This window comes from Tyto alba, unplaced genomic scaffold, assembly GCF_018691265.1.
Source record: "Tyto alba isolate M040663 unplaced genomic scaffold, T.alba_DEE_v4.0 Super-Scaffold_1, whole genome shotgun sequence".
NCBI classification, from domain to species: Eukaryota; Metazoa; Chordata; class Aves; order Strigiformes; family Tytonidae; genus Tyto; species Tyto alba.
The window spans coordinates 29842564-29863012 of NW_024881261.1; the positions used below are offsets into that span (position 1 = coordinate 29842564).

At 33.9% G+C, this 20449-nt stretch overlaps 1 protein-coding gene across 2 annotated transcripts in view; it reads left to right on the forward strand.

Moving 5' to 3' along the window:
* Window positions 1–20449, forward strand: part of NRG3 (neuregulin 3) — a 412334-nt gene that overhangs the window by 163877 nt on the left and 228008 nt on the right. For both annotated transcript variants that reach the window (XM_042788554.1, XM_042788559.1), the window contains exon 2: window positions 4172–4301. In XM_042788554.1, the coding sequence (XP_042644488.1) occupies window positions 4172–4301 (130 nt within the window). The remainder of the gene's footprint in view (window positions 1–4171; window positions 4302–20449) is intronic.

Sequence of the window (20449 nt, forward strand, 5' to 3'; positions counted from 1 at the left end):
TCAAAGATCATTCAATAGATTAGCTGTAATGAGTTATCCTGTGCTGGTATAAACATGATGAAATAGATTAATGTGACAAGAATACAAAGTCACTAGCACTTCTTTAGACCAATCTTCAGACCTTAACAAAATAAAATAAAATCTGAAAAATTCCTACTGAATTTTTTTTCAACATTCCCAAATGACTGCATTCTTTTATCAACTCCATCCTTCTACATGAAAGATCTTGAAGCCTTCCTTTGAAATGTGAACTGAATTCTTGTTCATTTGATTAAACAGTGATAGCAGAGACTTGGCAATGGAATATCCATTTTTGGAGTATGGGAATCATGTATAAAGCTTTGCTGATAAAGCGAGGCTGGGAAAATATAGCAAAAAAGCCTAGAAATTCTTTATTCCAATTTAGTTGGAAAGACTCCAGCAGAAATCAATAGTCCCTACTGCTTTTGCATGAAACACCAGGACACTTGGCAATTACCAAAATAAAAATAATAAAAAAAATAAAAGATGACCTTAAGGGATTATGGATTATTGCTATTTATGTACTGAATTCAAGGACATCTGAATGCTTAACAGAAGTTCCCTTTTGTTACCTATAAAACTTTGGGTCTGTTGCCCATGTTCAAAGGCTAGAAATAACTTAAGGGGCTGTACTAGTAATTTTGTGAATGCCCAGGTATTATCAATTTTTTAAAGAAATAGAAAACAAACTTCACAGTAGCATGGTGGATATTTAGCAGGCTTCGGAAGTTATGGAGGGCAATTCTATCATGGAAAAGTCAATTTAGTTTTTGGTTAGGAGCCCCCCCCCCCCCCCCCAAAAAAAAAAAAGGGAGGGGGGGTGGGGGGGCAAATAAGGCAATAGGATTTAGTATTAGGAAAAGAATCAAGAAAACTATATAGTCTCTACAATGTTTTCTGTTGCTTTATTCTTTCTGTAGTTCTGTTTAAAACAAGTTTTTAGATTTTGGTTTGTTTGTTTTTTTTTTTTTAATATTTAATGAAGTTGTAACAGAGTGTGTTTCATCATGACTACAACATGAAATAGCAGGAGGACTATAACCTTTCGGAAAACTCACATATCCTGTATGTGAGTATATCCAGCAGAAAATACCAAACAGCTCTAGGGATATCTAGGATATCAATTAGTAACACAGCTTTTGAACTTTTGAATGTTAGTAAATAACCTTTGTAGCTAACATGTCTGATCTTTGCAGACCATAGATAGATGCTTCCATGTCCTGGTTCACCTTTTCAAAGACAGAAAAGGCTATAACTTAAAACTGACATTTAACGAGACTGTATTCATTAAAAAAAAAAAAAAAAGAAAAAAAAAAAAAAAAAGAAAAAAGTTACGAATTATTGTGTGCTTTTCAATATAAGGAGTGCTTTCCAAGACTGTCATAAGAAGCTGTCAGCATCATTGTTATCTATAACTGTTGTGCTTAATTTGGAAGACCAGAGACACAACTCAGAAGAATGCAATAAAAACTTGAAATCATGTCCAAGGAGGGAAAATGAAGTATCACAATTTATGACTGTTTGTAAATAAAACAGTCTGGGCTTTGAGCGTGTAGCATTTTGACACCAGCCCCACATCACTCTGCATGGGCAGAGCACCATGTGACTCCTCTGGAAGTGTCAGGAACTCCAGTTGTGGAAGGTTGGCTTACTACAACAGCTGACCATAGTTTGTTAGCAATTTATATCAGAAGAGAAGTCCAATTACTTCAGTAATTTCCATTAGTACTCCGATTAAGCTATATTGTAACTGTATCCTCAGTGGCACTTTTGCCTGTGTAAAATGTCACATGCTCAATCTCAGCTCTGCTCTGGCACTGCTGAATAGGCAAAAGTTTCTGCCGTGGACTTGATTTAATCTTGAATTATATTGAACAGAGAAGTGATTAAAGCAGAAAAAAACCTCTGAAGAATATATTTAATCTAAAACTTTAAAATGCTGACCTTGACAAGGTATTTTTGAGTTAATTATGGTAGAAGAGGAGTATCTGGCTCTTCAGATACTGTGCTCTGAGAATTCAGTACGTCACTACCTCAAAGACATACTTTGTGATACTGTATGTTTCTGTAGTTTTGCTCTTGTCCATTGGGGACATCTCAGATTACCTTGTTTCTTCACAGCAGGCTGACAAATATAAGTGTTCTGCTCTATAGAGCCATATCAAGTTGAGTTGCTGCTCATCAAACTGTTTTAGTTACCTTTTGTAATTATTGCAAGTGCTTTCAAATAATATTATCTTCAGTTTTCTTTATTTAAAAGGGATAGAAATATTACTGTTAATAGATTACTGTTGTTTATTTTTTTTTTGCCTAAGCAAGTTTTAAATGGTCGTTTGAGTACCGCTGTCTAAAACTGACCTTAAAAGGTAACTGGGTTACCTTTTTACCTTTTTTCTACCTGAAGATATTTTCTTACATAAAACCTGATCATGCTTGAAATGTCAGCAGTGATGTGCTAGTCACTGTTTGCATTTACAAATATCTTGTTTCCAAAATTCAGTTTGATCTATTCAAGTTCAGGTTTGTCATAAGTGCAGGTATTGGGGAAAATGGCAGGACCTTTCATTCTGATTCTGCAAAAGCATTTGAAGAGAGGCTGTTAGAGTTCCCAGGATTATTTTTCTCTCCTCTGAAAACTTTGAATTACAATATTTTCTCTCAGGGGAGGAGAAATGTTGTGTACAAAGACAAGGGTGTGGATGTTCTTATTCTTTTACATGTATTTTACTAATCTTTCTTCACTTAATCTGCATAACAAGGAAAACTTGTTATGATAACAAGGAAATCTGTTTTATTTAGCATACACTAAGAATGAAAAAAGGTTTTTGAAATTATCTGAATTTCATTCCAGAACCATCCTTACAGATGTCTTGAAATTCAGTGTTTTGGTTTTCAAATTAACTTGGCAGATATTTACTTTGTATTGAGTTATGAGCAAAAAGCAAGTTAATAAGTTTATATAATTTTGAGTTTGTCAAGTTCCATGTGCATTGTGCACTGCTTCCTTCATTTGAGAGCAGGCAACAGAATATTTTGTGATAGTCTGTATGGTATATAATGTAATACTCTCTCACAATTTTAATATATGCTACTATATTAGATCCTGGTCCTTGTCCCCACAAAGTCAGTAGGAATTTAAAACTTGAAAATGAAGTTTGTATATGAAAATTGAACCATGGCTCTGTGGAAATCATCTACTTTGAAAATCACACTTCATTAGAAAAATTCTTGTCTTAGTAAAGAAAATTAAAATATGTCAGTCAGACATCCTTCTCTGACTATCTCACTATATTGTTGATTAGTCCAACTGCATTGGAAAGGTTAAAGAGATACATTAGAAGACAGGAATGATAGCTCACCTCGACATACTGTCACCTTATTCCAAATCTCATCAAACTACATATTCCAGTTACAGACAACAGTCCAAACTGTAATCAATCTTTTGACCTGTGCTGCGGGGGGGGGGGTTAGATGTACGTATAGAAAAGTATAAATAATATACCTGAAATGATACAATCTATGATCTATGGTGCATTGCTTTTGTTTAAGTTCTAGGCCAATTTTTGTGACTGGTGAATCAAGTTAGCGTTTTCCTTAGTTTTTTTTGGATTAGCTTTTTTCTTTCATTGATGTGGGATTTATGTTTGTTTTGGGTTATTTTGTGTTGTTTTTTTTTTTTTATTTTATTTTTTTTTTCTCTTTCCTGGTTGTTACTATATGAACTGCATTTGCTCATATTTCATTTAAAAAGTTGTGTATTTTATTTAAAACCATATTTAAGTGTATTAATATGAAAATATTATTCTGGTTAAAGAATACAAAATAGGTGTGTTTGCATTTTAGAAGGGATACTTTGGAAATTGGAAGTGGTTGAAATTATACTCAACTTTACTGCAGTCTAGTTCATTTTTATGTTAATATTTCCAAATATAAATTTACTTCATTCATCTTTTTAAGAACCTTAATTGCAAATAATATTGCAGTCACATTGAAGTTTGCTTGCCCGGTGCTTTTGCTTTCTGTTAATTAGTCAGTCTTGATCAGTTGATGTTACTAAGACCAATTCGATCAAATTTATTAAACATACACTTTATGAACAACTAATACTTAGCCTTACAGCATCTCTTTCCTTTTTTTGTTTTCTTCATAGATACTACAACGTATTCCACTGAGCGATCTGAGCACTTTAAGCCATGCAAAGACAAGGATCTTGCATATTGTCTCAATGAAGGGGAATGCTTTGTGATTGAAACCTTAACGGGATCACATAAACACTGCCGGTAAGTCATTTGCGAAGAAGTTGCAAAAAAGTCTTCTGTCCAAGGGAGACAGCATTAGACAAAAAGCAACATTCAGACTTAGAAGGCTATAAAGCAATGGAATTTGCCTTCAATTTGATTGCATCCCTCACAGTTGATGCTTTTTTTTTACAAGTCTCTAATATTTATACATAGCAATACAGAAATGCAAAAAGAAATTTTGATTACTTTTATAGATAATAAAATCTTCAATATTCTGTTTTCTAGTCATATAAACAAGTAAGGATTAATGTTTTGTTTTGGCTTTTACACATTAAAATTTTATGTTCCAGCAGTGTTCCTTTATATTGGGTACTCGAAATAGAACTTTGACAGTAGCTGTATGGACTGTTCATTGAGAGAGATGAAGAGTTGTTCAGTTCATAATTTTAAGACTTATGTTTTTTTTAAGTTTAATTACTGAAAGTTAAAATGGAGTCTAATAGTCATCTGAACCTGCTATATATCTGTAGTACAGTTTTATACTCCTGAACTTCTGTTAATGTCTATGACCATATGGAAAGTATTTAAAAGAATATCAGAAAAGAAAGCCAGATCACCAGATAAAATTATTCTAGATGTAGTGGCCAGTAAAAGGGAGTGATACGCAGAAGGAAGACTGTAACATCTTCCTAAAGATGAGAATAGAAAAAACTCTGAACTATTCAAACAATCTGTTAAATAGAAGTGATCCAAAATGAAAATGTGTACTTGTGATGTTTTAATTTACTCATAAAATACTGTATTCATCATACAGAAAGTGTATCTAAGACACTTACATGCTCAGATTCTAAACTGAGCATCTAAATATCTATATATCTCTCTCATATAAATAATTAGAAGCACCTAAGATACTCAGAAGTTTTCCTGCATGATTTGGAACTTAAGCTGCTTAATCCCACTAAGAGTAGGAAAAAACTCACAAAATCATATGTGCCTAGTTTGAAAGTGGAAGTTTATGTATTTGAAGATTGATAAAAGTCTGCTTATCATCAGAATACTTTTCCTAAGATTTTCATTTTTAATACTATGCTGGTAATTTCTTCCCATTCAGTTCTATATGCTTCAGTGACCATTCATTTCCCCTCCTTATTTTATGTTTTCTTTATGGCATGCTTATTAAATTAAACACTATGAGTCATTAATCATGAAAAAATTATGAGTTTTTCAACTTCTATCATAGAACTTTACAGGTAATTTTTTCTCAAATCAGGTGTGTGATTTTCAGTCTTTCAATCTTTCTTACAAGTGTCATGAACTGTTAACAAGGGAATTATCACTCAAATCTTTAACCATTTTTCATTGTCAAAGTGTTCAAATGGAACAAAACTGATGCAAAATAATAGTAGGGGAAATGGATATATTTGAGAATTTTTAATTAGTTTGATAAATTTAAAAGCTCATCTCTTCAAACAAACCATTTTAGTAAGCTGAATAGATTAAACTTTTAGATACCTGCAGGACTGTATCTCATAAGAGAGCTGTTTTTTGTTTTATTTTGTTTGGTTTGTTTCAAGATCTTTGCTGTTGTCTGCCTTTGCCAAGTTCTTGGTTTTTTTTGCTTTGATTTTAATGCCACAGTCTGCCTAATGGTTAGAAGCTTTTCCATCTAAGCTTTTCCCCATATCTAAACAAGCCAGAGTGTTGAGTTTTCATTCCTTCCAGCAGAGTGAAATTTTTTCATCACCTTCTCTTGTGTTATTCTTCCATAGGGAAATATGGGTGTCATTTATGATTCTGTTAGCTCCTGAGTGTAACAGATTTATATTGCTTGTACAAGTTTCAGGCATTGACACATTCTCTGGGAATTAAACACCTGCATATTTCAGTGGATAGTTTGAAATGTGCAACACGAAAAGACATGTGTAAGGCAATAAATTAATATGGCAAGTGAAGACAAATTTTAAAAGATGATTAAACTAGTTATAATGCTTTGTCTAAATCTGTAAGGACCTTCAACACTGCAAGCAGCAGCTTGTTCAGAATCACTTTTATAAGACTGATGTATATGTCATTGATGAAGAGAAACCTTCTACTTTGACCTTCAAGTTCTGTATATCTACCTTGGCAACAGACTGTATGTCTCTTTGTCAGGGCCAGTGTTGCAGTTAGTGGTATGCAGGTGTTTTTCTATCTGTAACCTAGTATCACGCTCTGAAATAGCAGCTAGAATGTACACATATAGAAAAATATTGATGTACTGTATTTGTCCTCTAACTAGAAAAAAAGTAATTTCCCCTGAGAATGAAAGGGTTATGGAATTCCCATTGCAATTAAAAGAATCGTTTGAATACAGAATTATGAAGACTTAGAGAGTGAAATGATACTTTGTTCTTAGAATCAAGCTGCATTGTGTATTCTCATTGGGAGTTTGATTTTTTGCATCTGTTCTGGGAACAGAGCACCAATTTACTGAAATGGGAATTTGCCATGTGGAACAGCTGCAGATAGAAGACCTTGATGTAGCAAAAAACTTTTGTCCCACTTTGTCAGGTTTAAATAGTGTTAGTAGATTATATGCTTAGGCAGTTGTGCAGTTCTTGTTCTGTGTATGTGTTTAAGGACAAATATGCTAATGATTTTTAAATTAAATATATATATATATTAGATAGCCATTAATAAATGAGTTACATCCTGGACCTCTTCTGCATCCTCATGAACCATATTGTCAGTGCAAACAGTCTCAACTGGCAGTTCAAGCACCTTTCAGAGTTCACAAAATGCATCATGCTCTTGTTCAACAGTAGGAGGAGATGACCATGTTGAACTCCACCAGTCAGCAATGACATTGGCAACTGGGTGTTGTAGAACACTGGCTTTATAACTTTTTTCTGTTTTGTGACAGACATGCCTTATCTAGTTTGAACCTGTAATTGCGGAAAGTGGGACTAGTGTGCACCCTTGCTAAGGGGCAAGGAGGAGACCATGTTGCAGGAGACCACTGGGAATACAGTAAATGAGGAGGTCTGAAGCAGTCTTGCTTGTGCATCTTCCATTCTTATCCACCTACAGAGGAGGTGTCCTGAAGTCATGACTCTTTTTTTAGCTTAGTTGACAACAGGAGGGAAAAAAAAATACAGGAATAGTTATAACTTCAAATTCTGTAATTCCATTTTTGTTTGAACTACATTTTATTCACTGTCTCTTGGTGAAAATTTGCCTGGGGATATAAACTGGCAGAGTTCTCCCATGTGGTTATGTAATAAACAAGATACACTGGATGTTGTTTGTGCTATTTTAAAGGTGTGACTTCAGTATTTATTTTTGTGAATGGTTTAACACAAGCTTGTTTTAAGGACAAGGTAGGTCAACAGTAGGGAAACTGCATATTTAGCTTCTCCATATGCTGACATTTTTTCTCTGTTGCCTTCTTGAGAATTTAAGCTGAATAGTGAGAGTGCTTTTATTTGTTATTTACACAAAACAAATCAAGTACACAGCTAACACTGACACATCATCATTTAACGGGATATTACATAACACAGGCTTTTAAATAAGAAATTTAGATTTTGTCTGTACAATTTTATTTCAAAGACCCTATCTCAAATCGCTCTGAGATTTTGGGAATGCTTTTTTTTTTGGTGTGAATCTTTTTTTTTTCTTTTTAATTACTTCATTTTCTTCTGATTGACCATTTAGAACTTGAAAACTGGATGAATGAGTGGCTAAAACTTTTGAGGGGAGAATAGAATTGCACTGTTAAATTTCTCTTCTGAAGGAAGCCATTAAGGCTATTGTGTACACACTGGAAATCTTGGTGTTGGCAGTGAACCCTAATGTACTCTTTAAAGATTTGAGTATGTTGGATGAGATATTCCTCTTGTCTTTGTCCTTTAGCTCTCCTTCATGAAGCAAGGAGTATAAAACTTGAATAAGTTTTCTAACAACAAAGGGTGAAAGAATAGACTTGCAAATGCACAATAAACAAAACATCATTCACAGTTAACCAAACTGCTGCAGGTTATACATATGCATCCAAAGAGCAGCACTACTGTGGTTACTGTCCCAGAGTTTTTGGATTTCATAGGACAATCTGTTTTTGATACATCCATCTTGTCCTGATGAATATTGAGCTTGATGATCTTGCTTGTTTTCATATATAAAAAAAAGCCATTTTTATACTTAGTTAATTAAAAGTGAGACCAGAAGGATTGAATTCCCTTTTAATTAAAGTCCAATTTGTATAACTGTTTATATACTGTCAGGTTTTATTGTGAATCTTTTGCATAGTAATAACTGTAATCCAGGCACAGCCCTTTCTGTCAGTAAAAACAGGAGAAAGGGATCAAAGAGATTGGACTTTAGAACAGCTCTGAGCCTGGCATATGATATGTGTACTTAACAGTAAGTTAAACATCTAAAAATATAAGAATATAATTTCCCTGGTTTACTTATGTGGCTTGTTATCTAGGCTTTTGCAGTCTGGCCTAGGTGTTTTAAAATACTGGCTACTTCATTTTGTGTGTTCCCCCCATCTTGTATTACAGTGACACTTCCAATAGAGTGCTTCCAACATGTAAATAAAACAAACCCAGAAAATTATTCACTGAATAAATAAAACATTTCATTGATGTCACAATATTACAAGGTTAGGTTCATCAAAAATAATCCACTGTATTAAACTGACAGTGTAACATACAGCTACAAGAACTTAAAGGAGGAAGAAAGCTGTGCTTAAACTTTAGGATACTTTCCATGTCAAGGGCAATCAACAGACCTCCTGTTGTGAAAATTATTGGCTTATGAGCATAGCTGTAGTGTATATATCTAGATTATATTTGCGTAGTTGCACACATTATTATCTGTAAATGCTGTCATTTTTACTTTTATGTTTACTTTAGAAAAGCTGAGGTGAACTTGAAGTAGCTCCAAGCTGTTGTTAAGCAACTATATTTTAATATAGAAATCACACTGCATTATTATTACATCACCTGCTAATTCAGCACTGCTTTCACAACTTGTGGTTGCCTTCAGCAATGTGGTTATTTCTGTTAGCTCAAATGAAATAGTCTGTGTGCCTGAAGCATTATGACTGATATTTTACAGAACTCAGGACTGCAAGTAGCCAGGAAACAGAAATTCTAGCCAATAAGTCTGTCACATGGACTGCACATCCCAAGGGTAGAATGAGCTAAGCTATATTGATACTCAAGACGTGCTAGTAAACAACAAATAAGTAAAAGCCTTTATTTCTTTAAATCATGTTAATACCAAATCTGAAATTTGAGTACTTTTCCATTTTTTTTTTTTTTAATTGGAAAACCTCATGCTTTTCTTGTTTAGTTTTAGATATTTATTCTCCGTCATCAGAAAACCCAAACAAAAAACACCCCCCAAAACCAAACCACTTCTGTGAATTCTCTTTCAAGCACCTGCCCCTTGAAATTACAGAAAGAGATTGCATGGTTTTGCTGTCACATACCTGTTTTATCCTTTTAAATCTTTTCAGATATGAACAGTGAAAAAAAAAATGGTTTCTAAACCTCACAATGAAATGGTATAAAGCCCAAGACATCTGTAGGACTTGTATGTGTTGCCTAGATGTTGTAACTTTTTTGGTATTAGCTAGTTTCACATGATTTTTACAATTGTGACTGAAATTTTCTGTAATCAACACATAATATTTGAACTAATTTAATTAGAATCGGTTAAGCAGAATAAAAAAAAAAAAAAAATATTTTGTCCAAATACTGAAGTTGACCTGCATAAAATCGGTACTTTCCCATTTATCCCTACTCTTTTTCTAATAGTTCTCTAAAATCCCTTCAAGTCTGACATTATGGTATAAGAAGTCAATAAATAACAAATAGTTTTTAAATTTAATGATTGAGTCTTTCAACATCCTCCCCTGGTGAAATAGTGCAAGAACATATTATGTGATATGCACATTAAACACAGCTGTATTCAATAACACCTGATTCATGCTTTCATAATTTAACAGTCAGAAGATAGAAGCTCTTCAGAAAGCTTCTTGTCAAAGTACTTCAATTATTGATTAATATTCAGTCTCAACACTCGATTTTACAGTGGTTTTTATTTACAGATACTCCCCTAGATTATTGCATTTAGCAGATACTTACCTTCAATCGTCTGTAGCTTCTGCGATAGAAAATACTTTCAGCTTGAAAAATATATATATATATATGCAAATTGAAAAGTCTTACGAAGTTCAATTGCTTCCAAATATCTGCAAAACTGAGTGTTTTAATGAAGCACTGTGACAGTCTGTATTTCAAATGTCATGACAGACATTTCCCTTGATGTGTTTACAAAAATTCCCCCTTCAGCCCATGCTTAAGTTTTTGAGTACTGCAGTAAATCAGTGTTTATTACTGTTCTTGCTGTTCACATAGCATCATTCCTTCAAGTAGCTTTATGCATCAGAGAAGTCACTGGTGAAACCTCTATTATCCATTTGTTCATTTTTGAAAACAAGTTTATATCAGTCTCATTATTTGGAGGAAGATATATTAATTTAATGGTAAAAATAAATACAGACTAAAGATTTATATTTAGTGATATTTTAAAATTTCTATCAAGATGGTATAGTCTGTATTCATAGTATTTCAGGTTTTATTTGCTTTCTGCTGAGCACCTTAAACAGGCCAGATTTTCTAATTATTTCCCTTTGAAAAACTTTGATTACTAAACTGTATAATTTCCTGGTTCCATTTCTGTCTTTTGAAGTAGTGAAATTTACACTTCTGCTTCAGGTTATGATGAAGATGCACTTTTCCATTCAGAGAAATAAGGTAAAAGCCACAACACTGTACGCATAAAATGCATGCCCAGATTTTTAAATTACACACTAATTTAACTTAATTCACCTGTGATTCATTTGATTTAAAGAAATATCCATAAAAATAAAATAAAATTCATAGTCCATTTCATCTGGTTTGAAATGCTTATTCAAATTAATATTTTTGAAAGAGTTTGAGGAAGATGAAGACATTGCATAGCTATGCATTCAAAGTTAATGTTGAAGCTTAAGAGAACGAGTATGTTTTAAACTTATGTCATCAGAGGACTGAAAAACTGTGGAATTAATTTATCTTTCCCAGAATACTAAAAGAATGTTGTAAATCCTTTTTCACTTATAAAGTATGGGAAAGCATAGTTACAGACTTAGAATGTCCCCTTGACTATTTTTTTTTTTTTAAAGACACATATTTATAATTCACAGATAATAGCTCTCAAATCAAATTGTGTTAATTCTTTAATTTATGTATGTACACAATTATTTCCCAAACATAAGAGAACCCCCATTTGTTAGAACAATCAGTGATGTGAGTGAAACAAAAATATTTCTGAAAGCTGTAAGTAAATCTCTTCTTCCTGGAGGACTTAAAGAGCAATAGACCCACTCCAGCTCCCTCTGCATTTGACAAGATGCCTTCAGTTGGCTGAAGCAAGAGTTGGGCTATAACCTTGAATTTCAGTAGAGAGAAATGAGAAATGTAGTTGCCGGCTCAGCAGCTGAGATAGCTTTTTCTTGAGGCTGCTAATAATTCTTGGATTTCTTGATTTCGCACCTAAGTGGGAGATTAGAAAGCAATGCTGTGCTAGCATTTATTCTCATGTCTCGCTAGCAAGAATACTTAAAACTGGTGGAACCTTAAATTTTTATCACCACCTTTTCTTGTGCCTACACATGTTTCTGAAGCTGTGTCTTGTCATTATAAAACAGCAAGGCATCTTGATTGTATAGCACATTTCCACTGGTAGAGATGACTCAAATCCTTTCTATATAAAATATAAACTTTCATGAAGAAAGTTGATCTGTTAATGGAAGAAACTGCCTCCTGTTTCCTAATTCTAAAAGAAAATAAAGTTATATGACCTACAGAAAGCTATTACTTAGTACATGCTGTCTGAAACTAAATACAAGATGAAGAGGTATATTCTGAAAATTGGAAAAATAAAAAATGATGAAGTCTTCCCAGTGCAGAGGAATGTTCCATCAATTTGTAAGAACTGGGTTTTTCCCCCTTGCTTTCTGAAACCTGACAGTGTAAGGATTGTACAGCTTTTATAGTACACACAAAGTATTTGTAGAAGAGAAAACCTTAAAAAGTGTGGGTGCAAATATCAATGGCATATATTGCATCTGTCTTGAAGCTAACGTATGCAAATATTCTGCCATCAAACTCTGCTTTTAAATTAACTTGGAAATGAGTTAGGGTTTTTGTTGTTGTTACCTCCCTTAGGCAAGATGGAATTTGTGAAGTGCGTAATGCAGACATCTGAAATCTCTCATTTAAATTCTCATCCTTGCCCCAGTGTGTTAAGTACACTGAAAGCAATAGCATTTCCAATCTAATCCTATCTGCAGACATTCTCCCAGAAGATCTGCTGGAAAAAGACTTTCTAGGAGAAGAAATAAACTCTGGACAATTGAGTCATTTAAATAGCAACAAATGCCAACTATATCAAAATGCTAAGTACCAAAAATTTAATCCACCAGTACTCTAGATTAATCTAAATGAGATGAACAAACAAAACCACCTGTTTCCTCTGTCCCTCACTCCGCAAAAGAAGCCCTTTCTACTTTGTCAAATGGGAAGGGGGGATGTAAGGCAAAATGTGTGGATTCTGTACTGTTGTGAAAACTGAGATATCCAAGATTAGATAGGCAGGTAAACTGTGTCATATATGAGTTATGTGAAAGAGATAAATATTCTGGTTCTTTTCCTGTACCCATTACTTTAGTGTTTAGGAGGAGTAAATGGATCATTTGAATTCGAAACAAGTTCCTTGAAGTTTGTCCAGTGCAGACAGGGATGAACTCCATAAGCAGCCTGCCAACAGTCTCTAATAAGAAGCAGATTTATATAAAGTGTATTCAGAGATATTTCCAGAATCTTGTAATGAAGCATCTTTTGGGCTGTATTTGTGTCTTATCAGTCACTTCGTTTAATAGCAAACTGCAGTTGTTACAAGAATTTTGCTGTTAAGAAGTCTAGTGTCAGAAGCCCAGGGTAATAACTTGACTCCTACTTGAATCAGCATACGAATGTGAGGTCAAACTCCAGGCTGCTTAAGATAGTTACGGTGTGCCAATGATATCTTGTTAATCCATTATTAAAACATAAGTGATATATGACAAAGGAATGCAGAATTCACAGGTTATCTCTGGAATTATTTCCAGAGATAGCAGGTAAGCCTCTGCTATAAATGACCAAGGCTATATAAAAACTAAAAAATAGGAAAAAATTGTTTGCCTGTTTTACAGTCTGGATTATTATGGTGGATCTCATGGGAGTAAACAGCTGGGGAAAGCATTATTGCCTGACATCAAGCTTGTTGAAAAAACAGAAAGGGATGTGTTAGTGCCTTTAAACACTGTTTCTTTTAACCCTCCTAATGTTGCAACTCATAAAGGCAATATAGATGTTTCAAACTTAAAAAGCAGCTACCTATGAATTTCTTCAAAATTTCTAAGAAAAAGGAATTTTGATCAACAGTCTATGAGAGTTTTTAGTTATTCTTTCTTACTGTTTATAGCTCCTTTTCCTGTGTGGCATCTCAGGTTTATGTCACTTAGATGCACAGCTATAATGGGAAAAAGTGAGATCTGAAGGGATTATAGCTTTGGAGGATTTATACAGGGATACTATTCCAGTAAATAAGGAATTAAGTTCATTGTTTTTTTCCCCTTAAATTTTGATATTCAAACAAGTTCAATCCACAGTAGCCAATTTAGAGACAAAAAAGCATTAAGATCATCTTTGTTCAGAGGCTTTGCAATTACTTACCTTTCAGATACAGGGTTTGGTATAGTCTATACAAATGTAAATTTATAAAATGTAATATAAAATATATAATTTATACATAATTTAGATATTTATATATTTCCAATGCCTTGCTAGGCATTCAGTGTATGAAGTTAAGCATTTTAAGGACTTTGCATCTTGGGAAAATAGTCACACACTGGAAAATATACAATATTGCAGAAAACAAATTTTTGATGTGTGCTATTCAGTGTAATTTTATGGCTCTTGGACAAGGAAGATTTATTTCAGGCCATTGTATGACTGTATTTATGATTTTATAGTTTATGCCTCACCCTGTGATTATCAGAATAACTTCTAAATAGGATTTTTTTGTTGCTTGAAACTAAGATTCTGGTCACTTCTAAAAGTTAAACATTCATAACTAGTCTTACATGTATTTAATTATATCCTAGACAGATTTCATCAGGAATGATAGAATTGAATGAAAGTGATAATTTCCATTGTGTGCTATATTAGAATATATTTTGGATAATTAGCTTAAACTGATAAATATTACAGCTGCCAACACTTCTCTATTCTGCTCAGTCATGGCAATCTCAGGTACAAGTGACTTCTGCGTATTTGGTTACGTGCAGCCATTCATTCTTCCTTCTTTGTGTTCTTAATTTCATGCATAAAGAAGCAACTTCAAGAACAGTAGTTTGGATAATTAGATTTAAGGTGATCACCTGTCATCTCCTGCTGCCTTATGCCCCCAAAAGCAGAAATTTGACATTAAATTTGCCCAACATTAAGGCAAAGGAAAAAATTATTAGTAGTAACTTTAGGGGGGTGGGGACTGGAGTGAATGTATCTCAGAAATTTTTTATTTTGAATTGCAAAAAATAGAAGCAAGCTGTAGAGGTTTGATATGGTTTTAGTTATACTATACATTTTGGTTTTGTTTTTGTTGGATGGAATCAGATGATTTTTAAATATCTAGCCTTTTTCTATTTCTCTATAGGTTCCTCCCCCATGTTTTGTTTTTGTTTTTTTTTTTTTTTTTCCCCTTAAAATTAAAACTGGACCTATGAGAAATTCAAAGGCAGAAGCTTGTTACTTTGTCCTCTTTCAACTAAAAAACAAACAAACAAACCAACCACAAAAATCAAAACCCCAAGGCTTTTACTTGCTTTGAATTTGTAAACCATAGAGGAATAGAGAGAAAAGAGAAAAAGAAACAAAAGCAGGACTAACTCTGTGTTTAGATTATAGAATATTTTTCTGATTTGCAAGATTTTTAGGTCTTGTATGTAAGTATTTTGAGAAAAAGTTACAAATTATTGAGTGGTGAAAGCATAACCAGAAATGCTGAAGAATTTTTGTGTCTTTATGACTGCTCTGGGTAGGATGGGACCCTTTCACAAAGTCTTAGGCTGTTTGAGTCCAAATGTGAACTTCTATTTTTATTATGCAGTTATTGAAAATTATGGTTATTGGTGCCATAATATAGTATAAATGTCCATGTGCATTGAACCGGAGAAGCGATTTTGAAGATCAGCACTATGAGAACATGTCTGGAAAGTGGACATCATAACAGACATTAAAGTATCTCTGATTCACACTGAATCTGCAGTTTCAGTACGGAAAATATTAGATTGTTAGAATCATTTTGGTGTTTAAAATTAATTGATGACAGACATGAAAAAGCAATAAATGCAATATGTACTTGAAGAATAAGGCCAACAAAAAATGCTCTTTACGATGTACATTTGTTATGCCCTTTTTCAGTCTTATTTTCAGCCATCTCCATTAATGGGAATCTTCTTCTCTTTAGAGTTCTTTCATCTTTGGTAGATGTCTAATGGAATCACAGAAAATGGGGCTCAAAAAGGATCTGGGGATGTCATTCATGGTCACACAAAGGCAGTGGACTTCTGACAGATGTTTGTCTGACCTGCTCAGAAAGACCTATCAGATAGGAGATTTTATGTTTCCAGGCGATACGTTTGGGTGACTTTTCTCTTTCTATTGGAAGGATTTTTGTGAGGTCCAGTCTAATGCTTTTTTAGCAGAAGTTCAAGCCCATTACAATTTGTTCTGTTGAGCATGGAAACGTTACCGCTTTCTTTTTAACTTTATTACAGCTTATTTAAATTTAGCATTTCCTCCACACAATGCACCTTTATGGAGGCTAACTTTTCCAGTCTTACCTCATAAGTGATGCTTTTCTGATCTTGAATTCTGGGTCTACACAGTTTAACTAAGTTTAACTCATGAGAATGGTTTTACAAAGAAGTTTATATTACTTTGGGGGCAGAAAATGAAGACTGATTTTATCTTGTTAGTTGCATCTGTGCTGATTGGCCATGTGGCTGTTATTTTCCGATTTCAGGTGTGCTAACTTTGCAACCATACCACAAAGCTTACTTTGAACTAACACTGTCTACGCAATGCAGGATTAGCAGATGCTTTCAGTCACTCAGATGGCTAGTCTGCATAAAATTGCTTATTAATAGGGGAGAACAAAACAAACCGAAAAGTTTTACATTCTCCAAAATATTTCAAATTGGAATACTCAAAATAATAAAGATGGTGTAAAGAATGATTGCAAGCAGTAAGATGCTTTATAAGCTTATTTTCTTCAAACGCTCTTGGGAATCAGTTTTATTTTCTCAAATTAAATTGTCTTCAGTGAAAATATGATCTTATTTAATCAATTTCAGCTTCTGTATATGGAACAGACTTTTTTGATTGGGTCCCACTCCTTCCCGTCCTTTTTGAAGCTTTTTTTTTTTTTTGTTGAAGGAAAACCAACAGTGTTGTGACTGTTATTCAAAACTCAATGGTGACTGTAATATCAGTGACTGTATTTTCATAATAGAACTCTAAAACATCAAACATTCAAATCCAATTTTTGCTTGATAGACAAGATGAGTTGTTCTGCATGCTGTTAGCTAGTGAAATATTTCACCTGTGTAAAAAAAAAAACAAACAAACAAAACAAAACAAAACAAAAAAAAAAACTATTGTGGAATGAGGGAAAGAGGACAAAAGGCAGAATCAAAATACTGCCACCTAACTTCTCACTAAATTCTTAAAAGAGGTGTGCAGTGATGACTCCTACGTACTGTGTAGGGTTTTTTTCTGTTCTCTCCAAAGTTATATTAGCCATAGGAGATGACCTGCTGTGATTTTAGTGCTCCATGTGTTGCTCATCTGTTGTTTTCCAAGGTGATCATCCCTGGAGTAAATGTGTAACTTCTTGTTATATTTTAAATCACTATTAACACAGACACAGTTCCCTTTGGAAGCAAACCTGAGGATCCCAACGTATCCTAACATTCTGTTTTCTGTTGCATAGCTTAGCATACTGCTTGTGATCTGTGAATGTGCTGTGTTAGATCATGTACCAAACCTTGTAACTGAACAAGTTAGAACAAAAGAAAACACAAATAGGTCAGTGTATACACTACGGATGTTTAACACTTGTCAGAAAATCCTTATGGTGTAAGAACATTACAGTGTCTTCTGAAAAGTATCCTAAAACTCAGCAGAGCTTTAGTTGGGTGTCTTTAAGCAGAACTTTAATTCTGAATAGAACCGTAATATTTTATTTAAAATGCATATTTTAAATCTCTGAAGAGCATCACAACCAAATTAATTTAAATTACGCATTCTTTTATCAGCAGTGATTGTTGAATATGAAATCTAGTTTTGAAGTGCTACTTTTAAATTCTGTATTTTGAACATATCTGTTTATTTTTATTTTGTTGGAAGGTGCAAAGGAAGCTCTGGATATTATATATAAGTTGATTACTAAATCACCGTGTTCTTCTAGAAAGATGACTGAACACGAACAAAAATTTGGACTTACTTGAGTTTCTGTGTTTACCCCTGCCTTGGCTTTGAAGTAAATGCAAATAGAAAATTCAATGTTTCTGCACAAATTAGTGCATTTTTAATTATTGTCTTCTGTTGATATTAGATCAGAGAGGAAATTTGTCCTTACTTCATCAGAGTGCTGATATATGTTATTTTCTGCATACCTGTGAGTCTGTATTTCTTAATATCCTTTATTCTCCTGGCAAGGACCTGCAAATGCTGCAGTTCCCTCCCTGAAAGTGCAGAGCCTGCATGGTTTAGGAGGGCTGGAGCTGCTGTGTGAATATTCTGCAGTATTCAGCTGATTCCAGTAATCCTGATCAAGGACTTCTGACTCCTTGCTGGAACAGCAAAAATACAGTAATAGGAGCAAAATTAAAGTTTTCTAATAAATAATAAACTTTGAGTACACAATAAGTCCCTGGATTTCTTTTTACAAGGAGCTGAAATTGCATGATTTTAATTAGCCTTTATACCTTGAGTGGAAATGGCAACACTGTGATTAATTACAAGGAAATACAAAATTTACAAATTTTTTGATATATTTTTTTTGCCATTTTTGGTAAATATATTTGTGAAAAGAGACAAGAATACAAATTAAAAGAAATCATCAAAATCAATATATTTAAACTAGAGATTTCCAATCACAATGTCTAGCTTTCATGGTAACAATCTCTTGCTCTCGGAGCAAAATATAGTGAAAACGTGAAGGTTAGACAATATGAAAATTTCCTTATAAAAATGTCCCTAAACGCAGATAATTTAAACTTGTCAGCATATTCAAGGAATAAGTTTTATTTTGTATTGGATATTGTAGTCAAGTTTGTAGTTTCTGTTCTTTGGTTGAATACAAACAACTTGAAGTCTGAGCTGTGATTAAAAAAAAGTATGTTGCTGTTAAAGAAATTATATCAAAAAAGAAGACTGTTTGTAAGGTATAGTTGTATGCTTGGAACAAAAAAAAAGAACATCCTGCAAGATAAATTATAGGACATGCTGGATGTTTTCTCCAAACCATGTGGGATTGTGTTTTATTTTCAATGAAGCATGATCTGTATTAAATGCCTTAGTATTTTGATGAAAGCAAAGTTTATATACCTGCAACAGAATTTATCATCATTGTGATTTATGCTTAAAACTGTCCGAAACCCCTTTTTCGAACTTTTGAGTTTAAACTCTAAGCATGCCTCATTATCTCTTCATGAGGCAACTGAATTCTCTGTCCAATATCTTTTTTTAGATTATGTACTTGCTAGTTCTTTCACAGGAAGCATTCTGCTTCGAGTTCACTACTTCAATGACTGAATAAATCTCAGTAGTATTATGGGAACCAAATACTTTTCAAGTTGAGCAGATAAATACCTTATAACTAAAATGTGAGGTAACTGGGAAGGCTGAAGAATTGGTAGCTTCTTTCCAACAGGTGCTGCATATTTCTTAGAACACTGTAGTACTTGATCTCTGCAACAAGCATTTTGTCTCTCCCTTTCCTGTCCTATGATGCTTCTTTCTAACTTCATGGGACAATTTTATTTTTTCTTTAAAAGCATATTGCCAAAAAGAAGGGGAAATAATACTTTTGTGTTTGTTTTTATAAAAAGATTATTGAGTACGGGGGGGGGGGGGGGGGGGGGGGGGGGGGCGGGAATTAGAAATGAAGTGAAGCCTCAGTTTGATCTTACTGACCTCAGGATGAACCCTGCAGATAGGCCACATTCCTTTGGCTTTGTTTCGCACAAGAACCTGTGAGGTTTTTTCTTGCATCCTTTCTTTCTGTTATGTTGATTTTGAAAAGTAAAAGCTAGAATAATAATTACAATATTTGAAGTGAAGGTTAGGGGGCTGGAGTTCATGGGGTCACTCTGGCAGACTCTTTGATGCTGCAGAATGGAACTTTGCATACGGGCTGCACTTGAGTCACGCTGCCCCTTCACTTCTCCCCTTCTTTGTGTCCATTTCTTCTCATTCTTCTTGTATCTTTAAGTCCCTTCTGATACCATCCATATAATAGCAAGCTTCTGGCTTTGAGTCTACTATCATTTCAGAAGTCTGGAGGAGAACAGCTTAAAGTGCATGGATGATGACTGTCCTGGATGGAGCATTGCTAGTGGACTGACTTCTGGAGGAATTTTCAATTTTCTGCTTAGATTTCTCACTGTTACCAAAGCTTCCGATAGAGCTCATGAGGATGACCAAATCCTAAAAATGAGGGTTTTTGTAAGATTGTTGGGGAAATACTAAGAAAAGCCTGAAACAGATTTACACTCTCCCATCCTCTCCAGTTGGAAAACTTAATTTCAAATATTGTTTTGCCAAATTCATAAGAGAAGGTGAGCAGTATTACCGGTAAAGACTGCAGCTGCTGACTGCGGGTCAAGGTTAGGGCAGCAGAGTGAATATATATGCTGATTGTCTTTGAGGGGTCCAGAGGAAAAGATAGAGAATGACCATTTTGATGAGTTAGTATACAGAGAACATGGGAAACTAAAATTAGAATGTGATTAATTAATAAGCCAGCAACAATTCAATAAC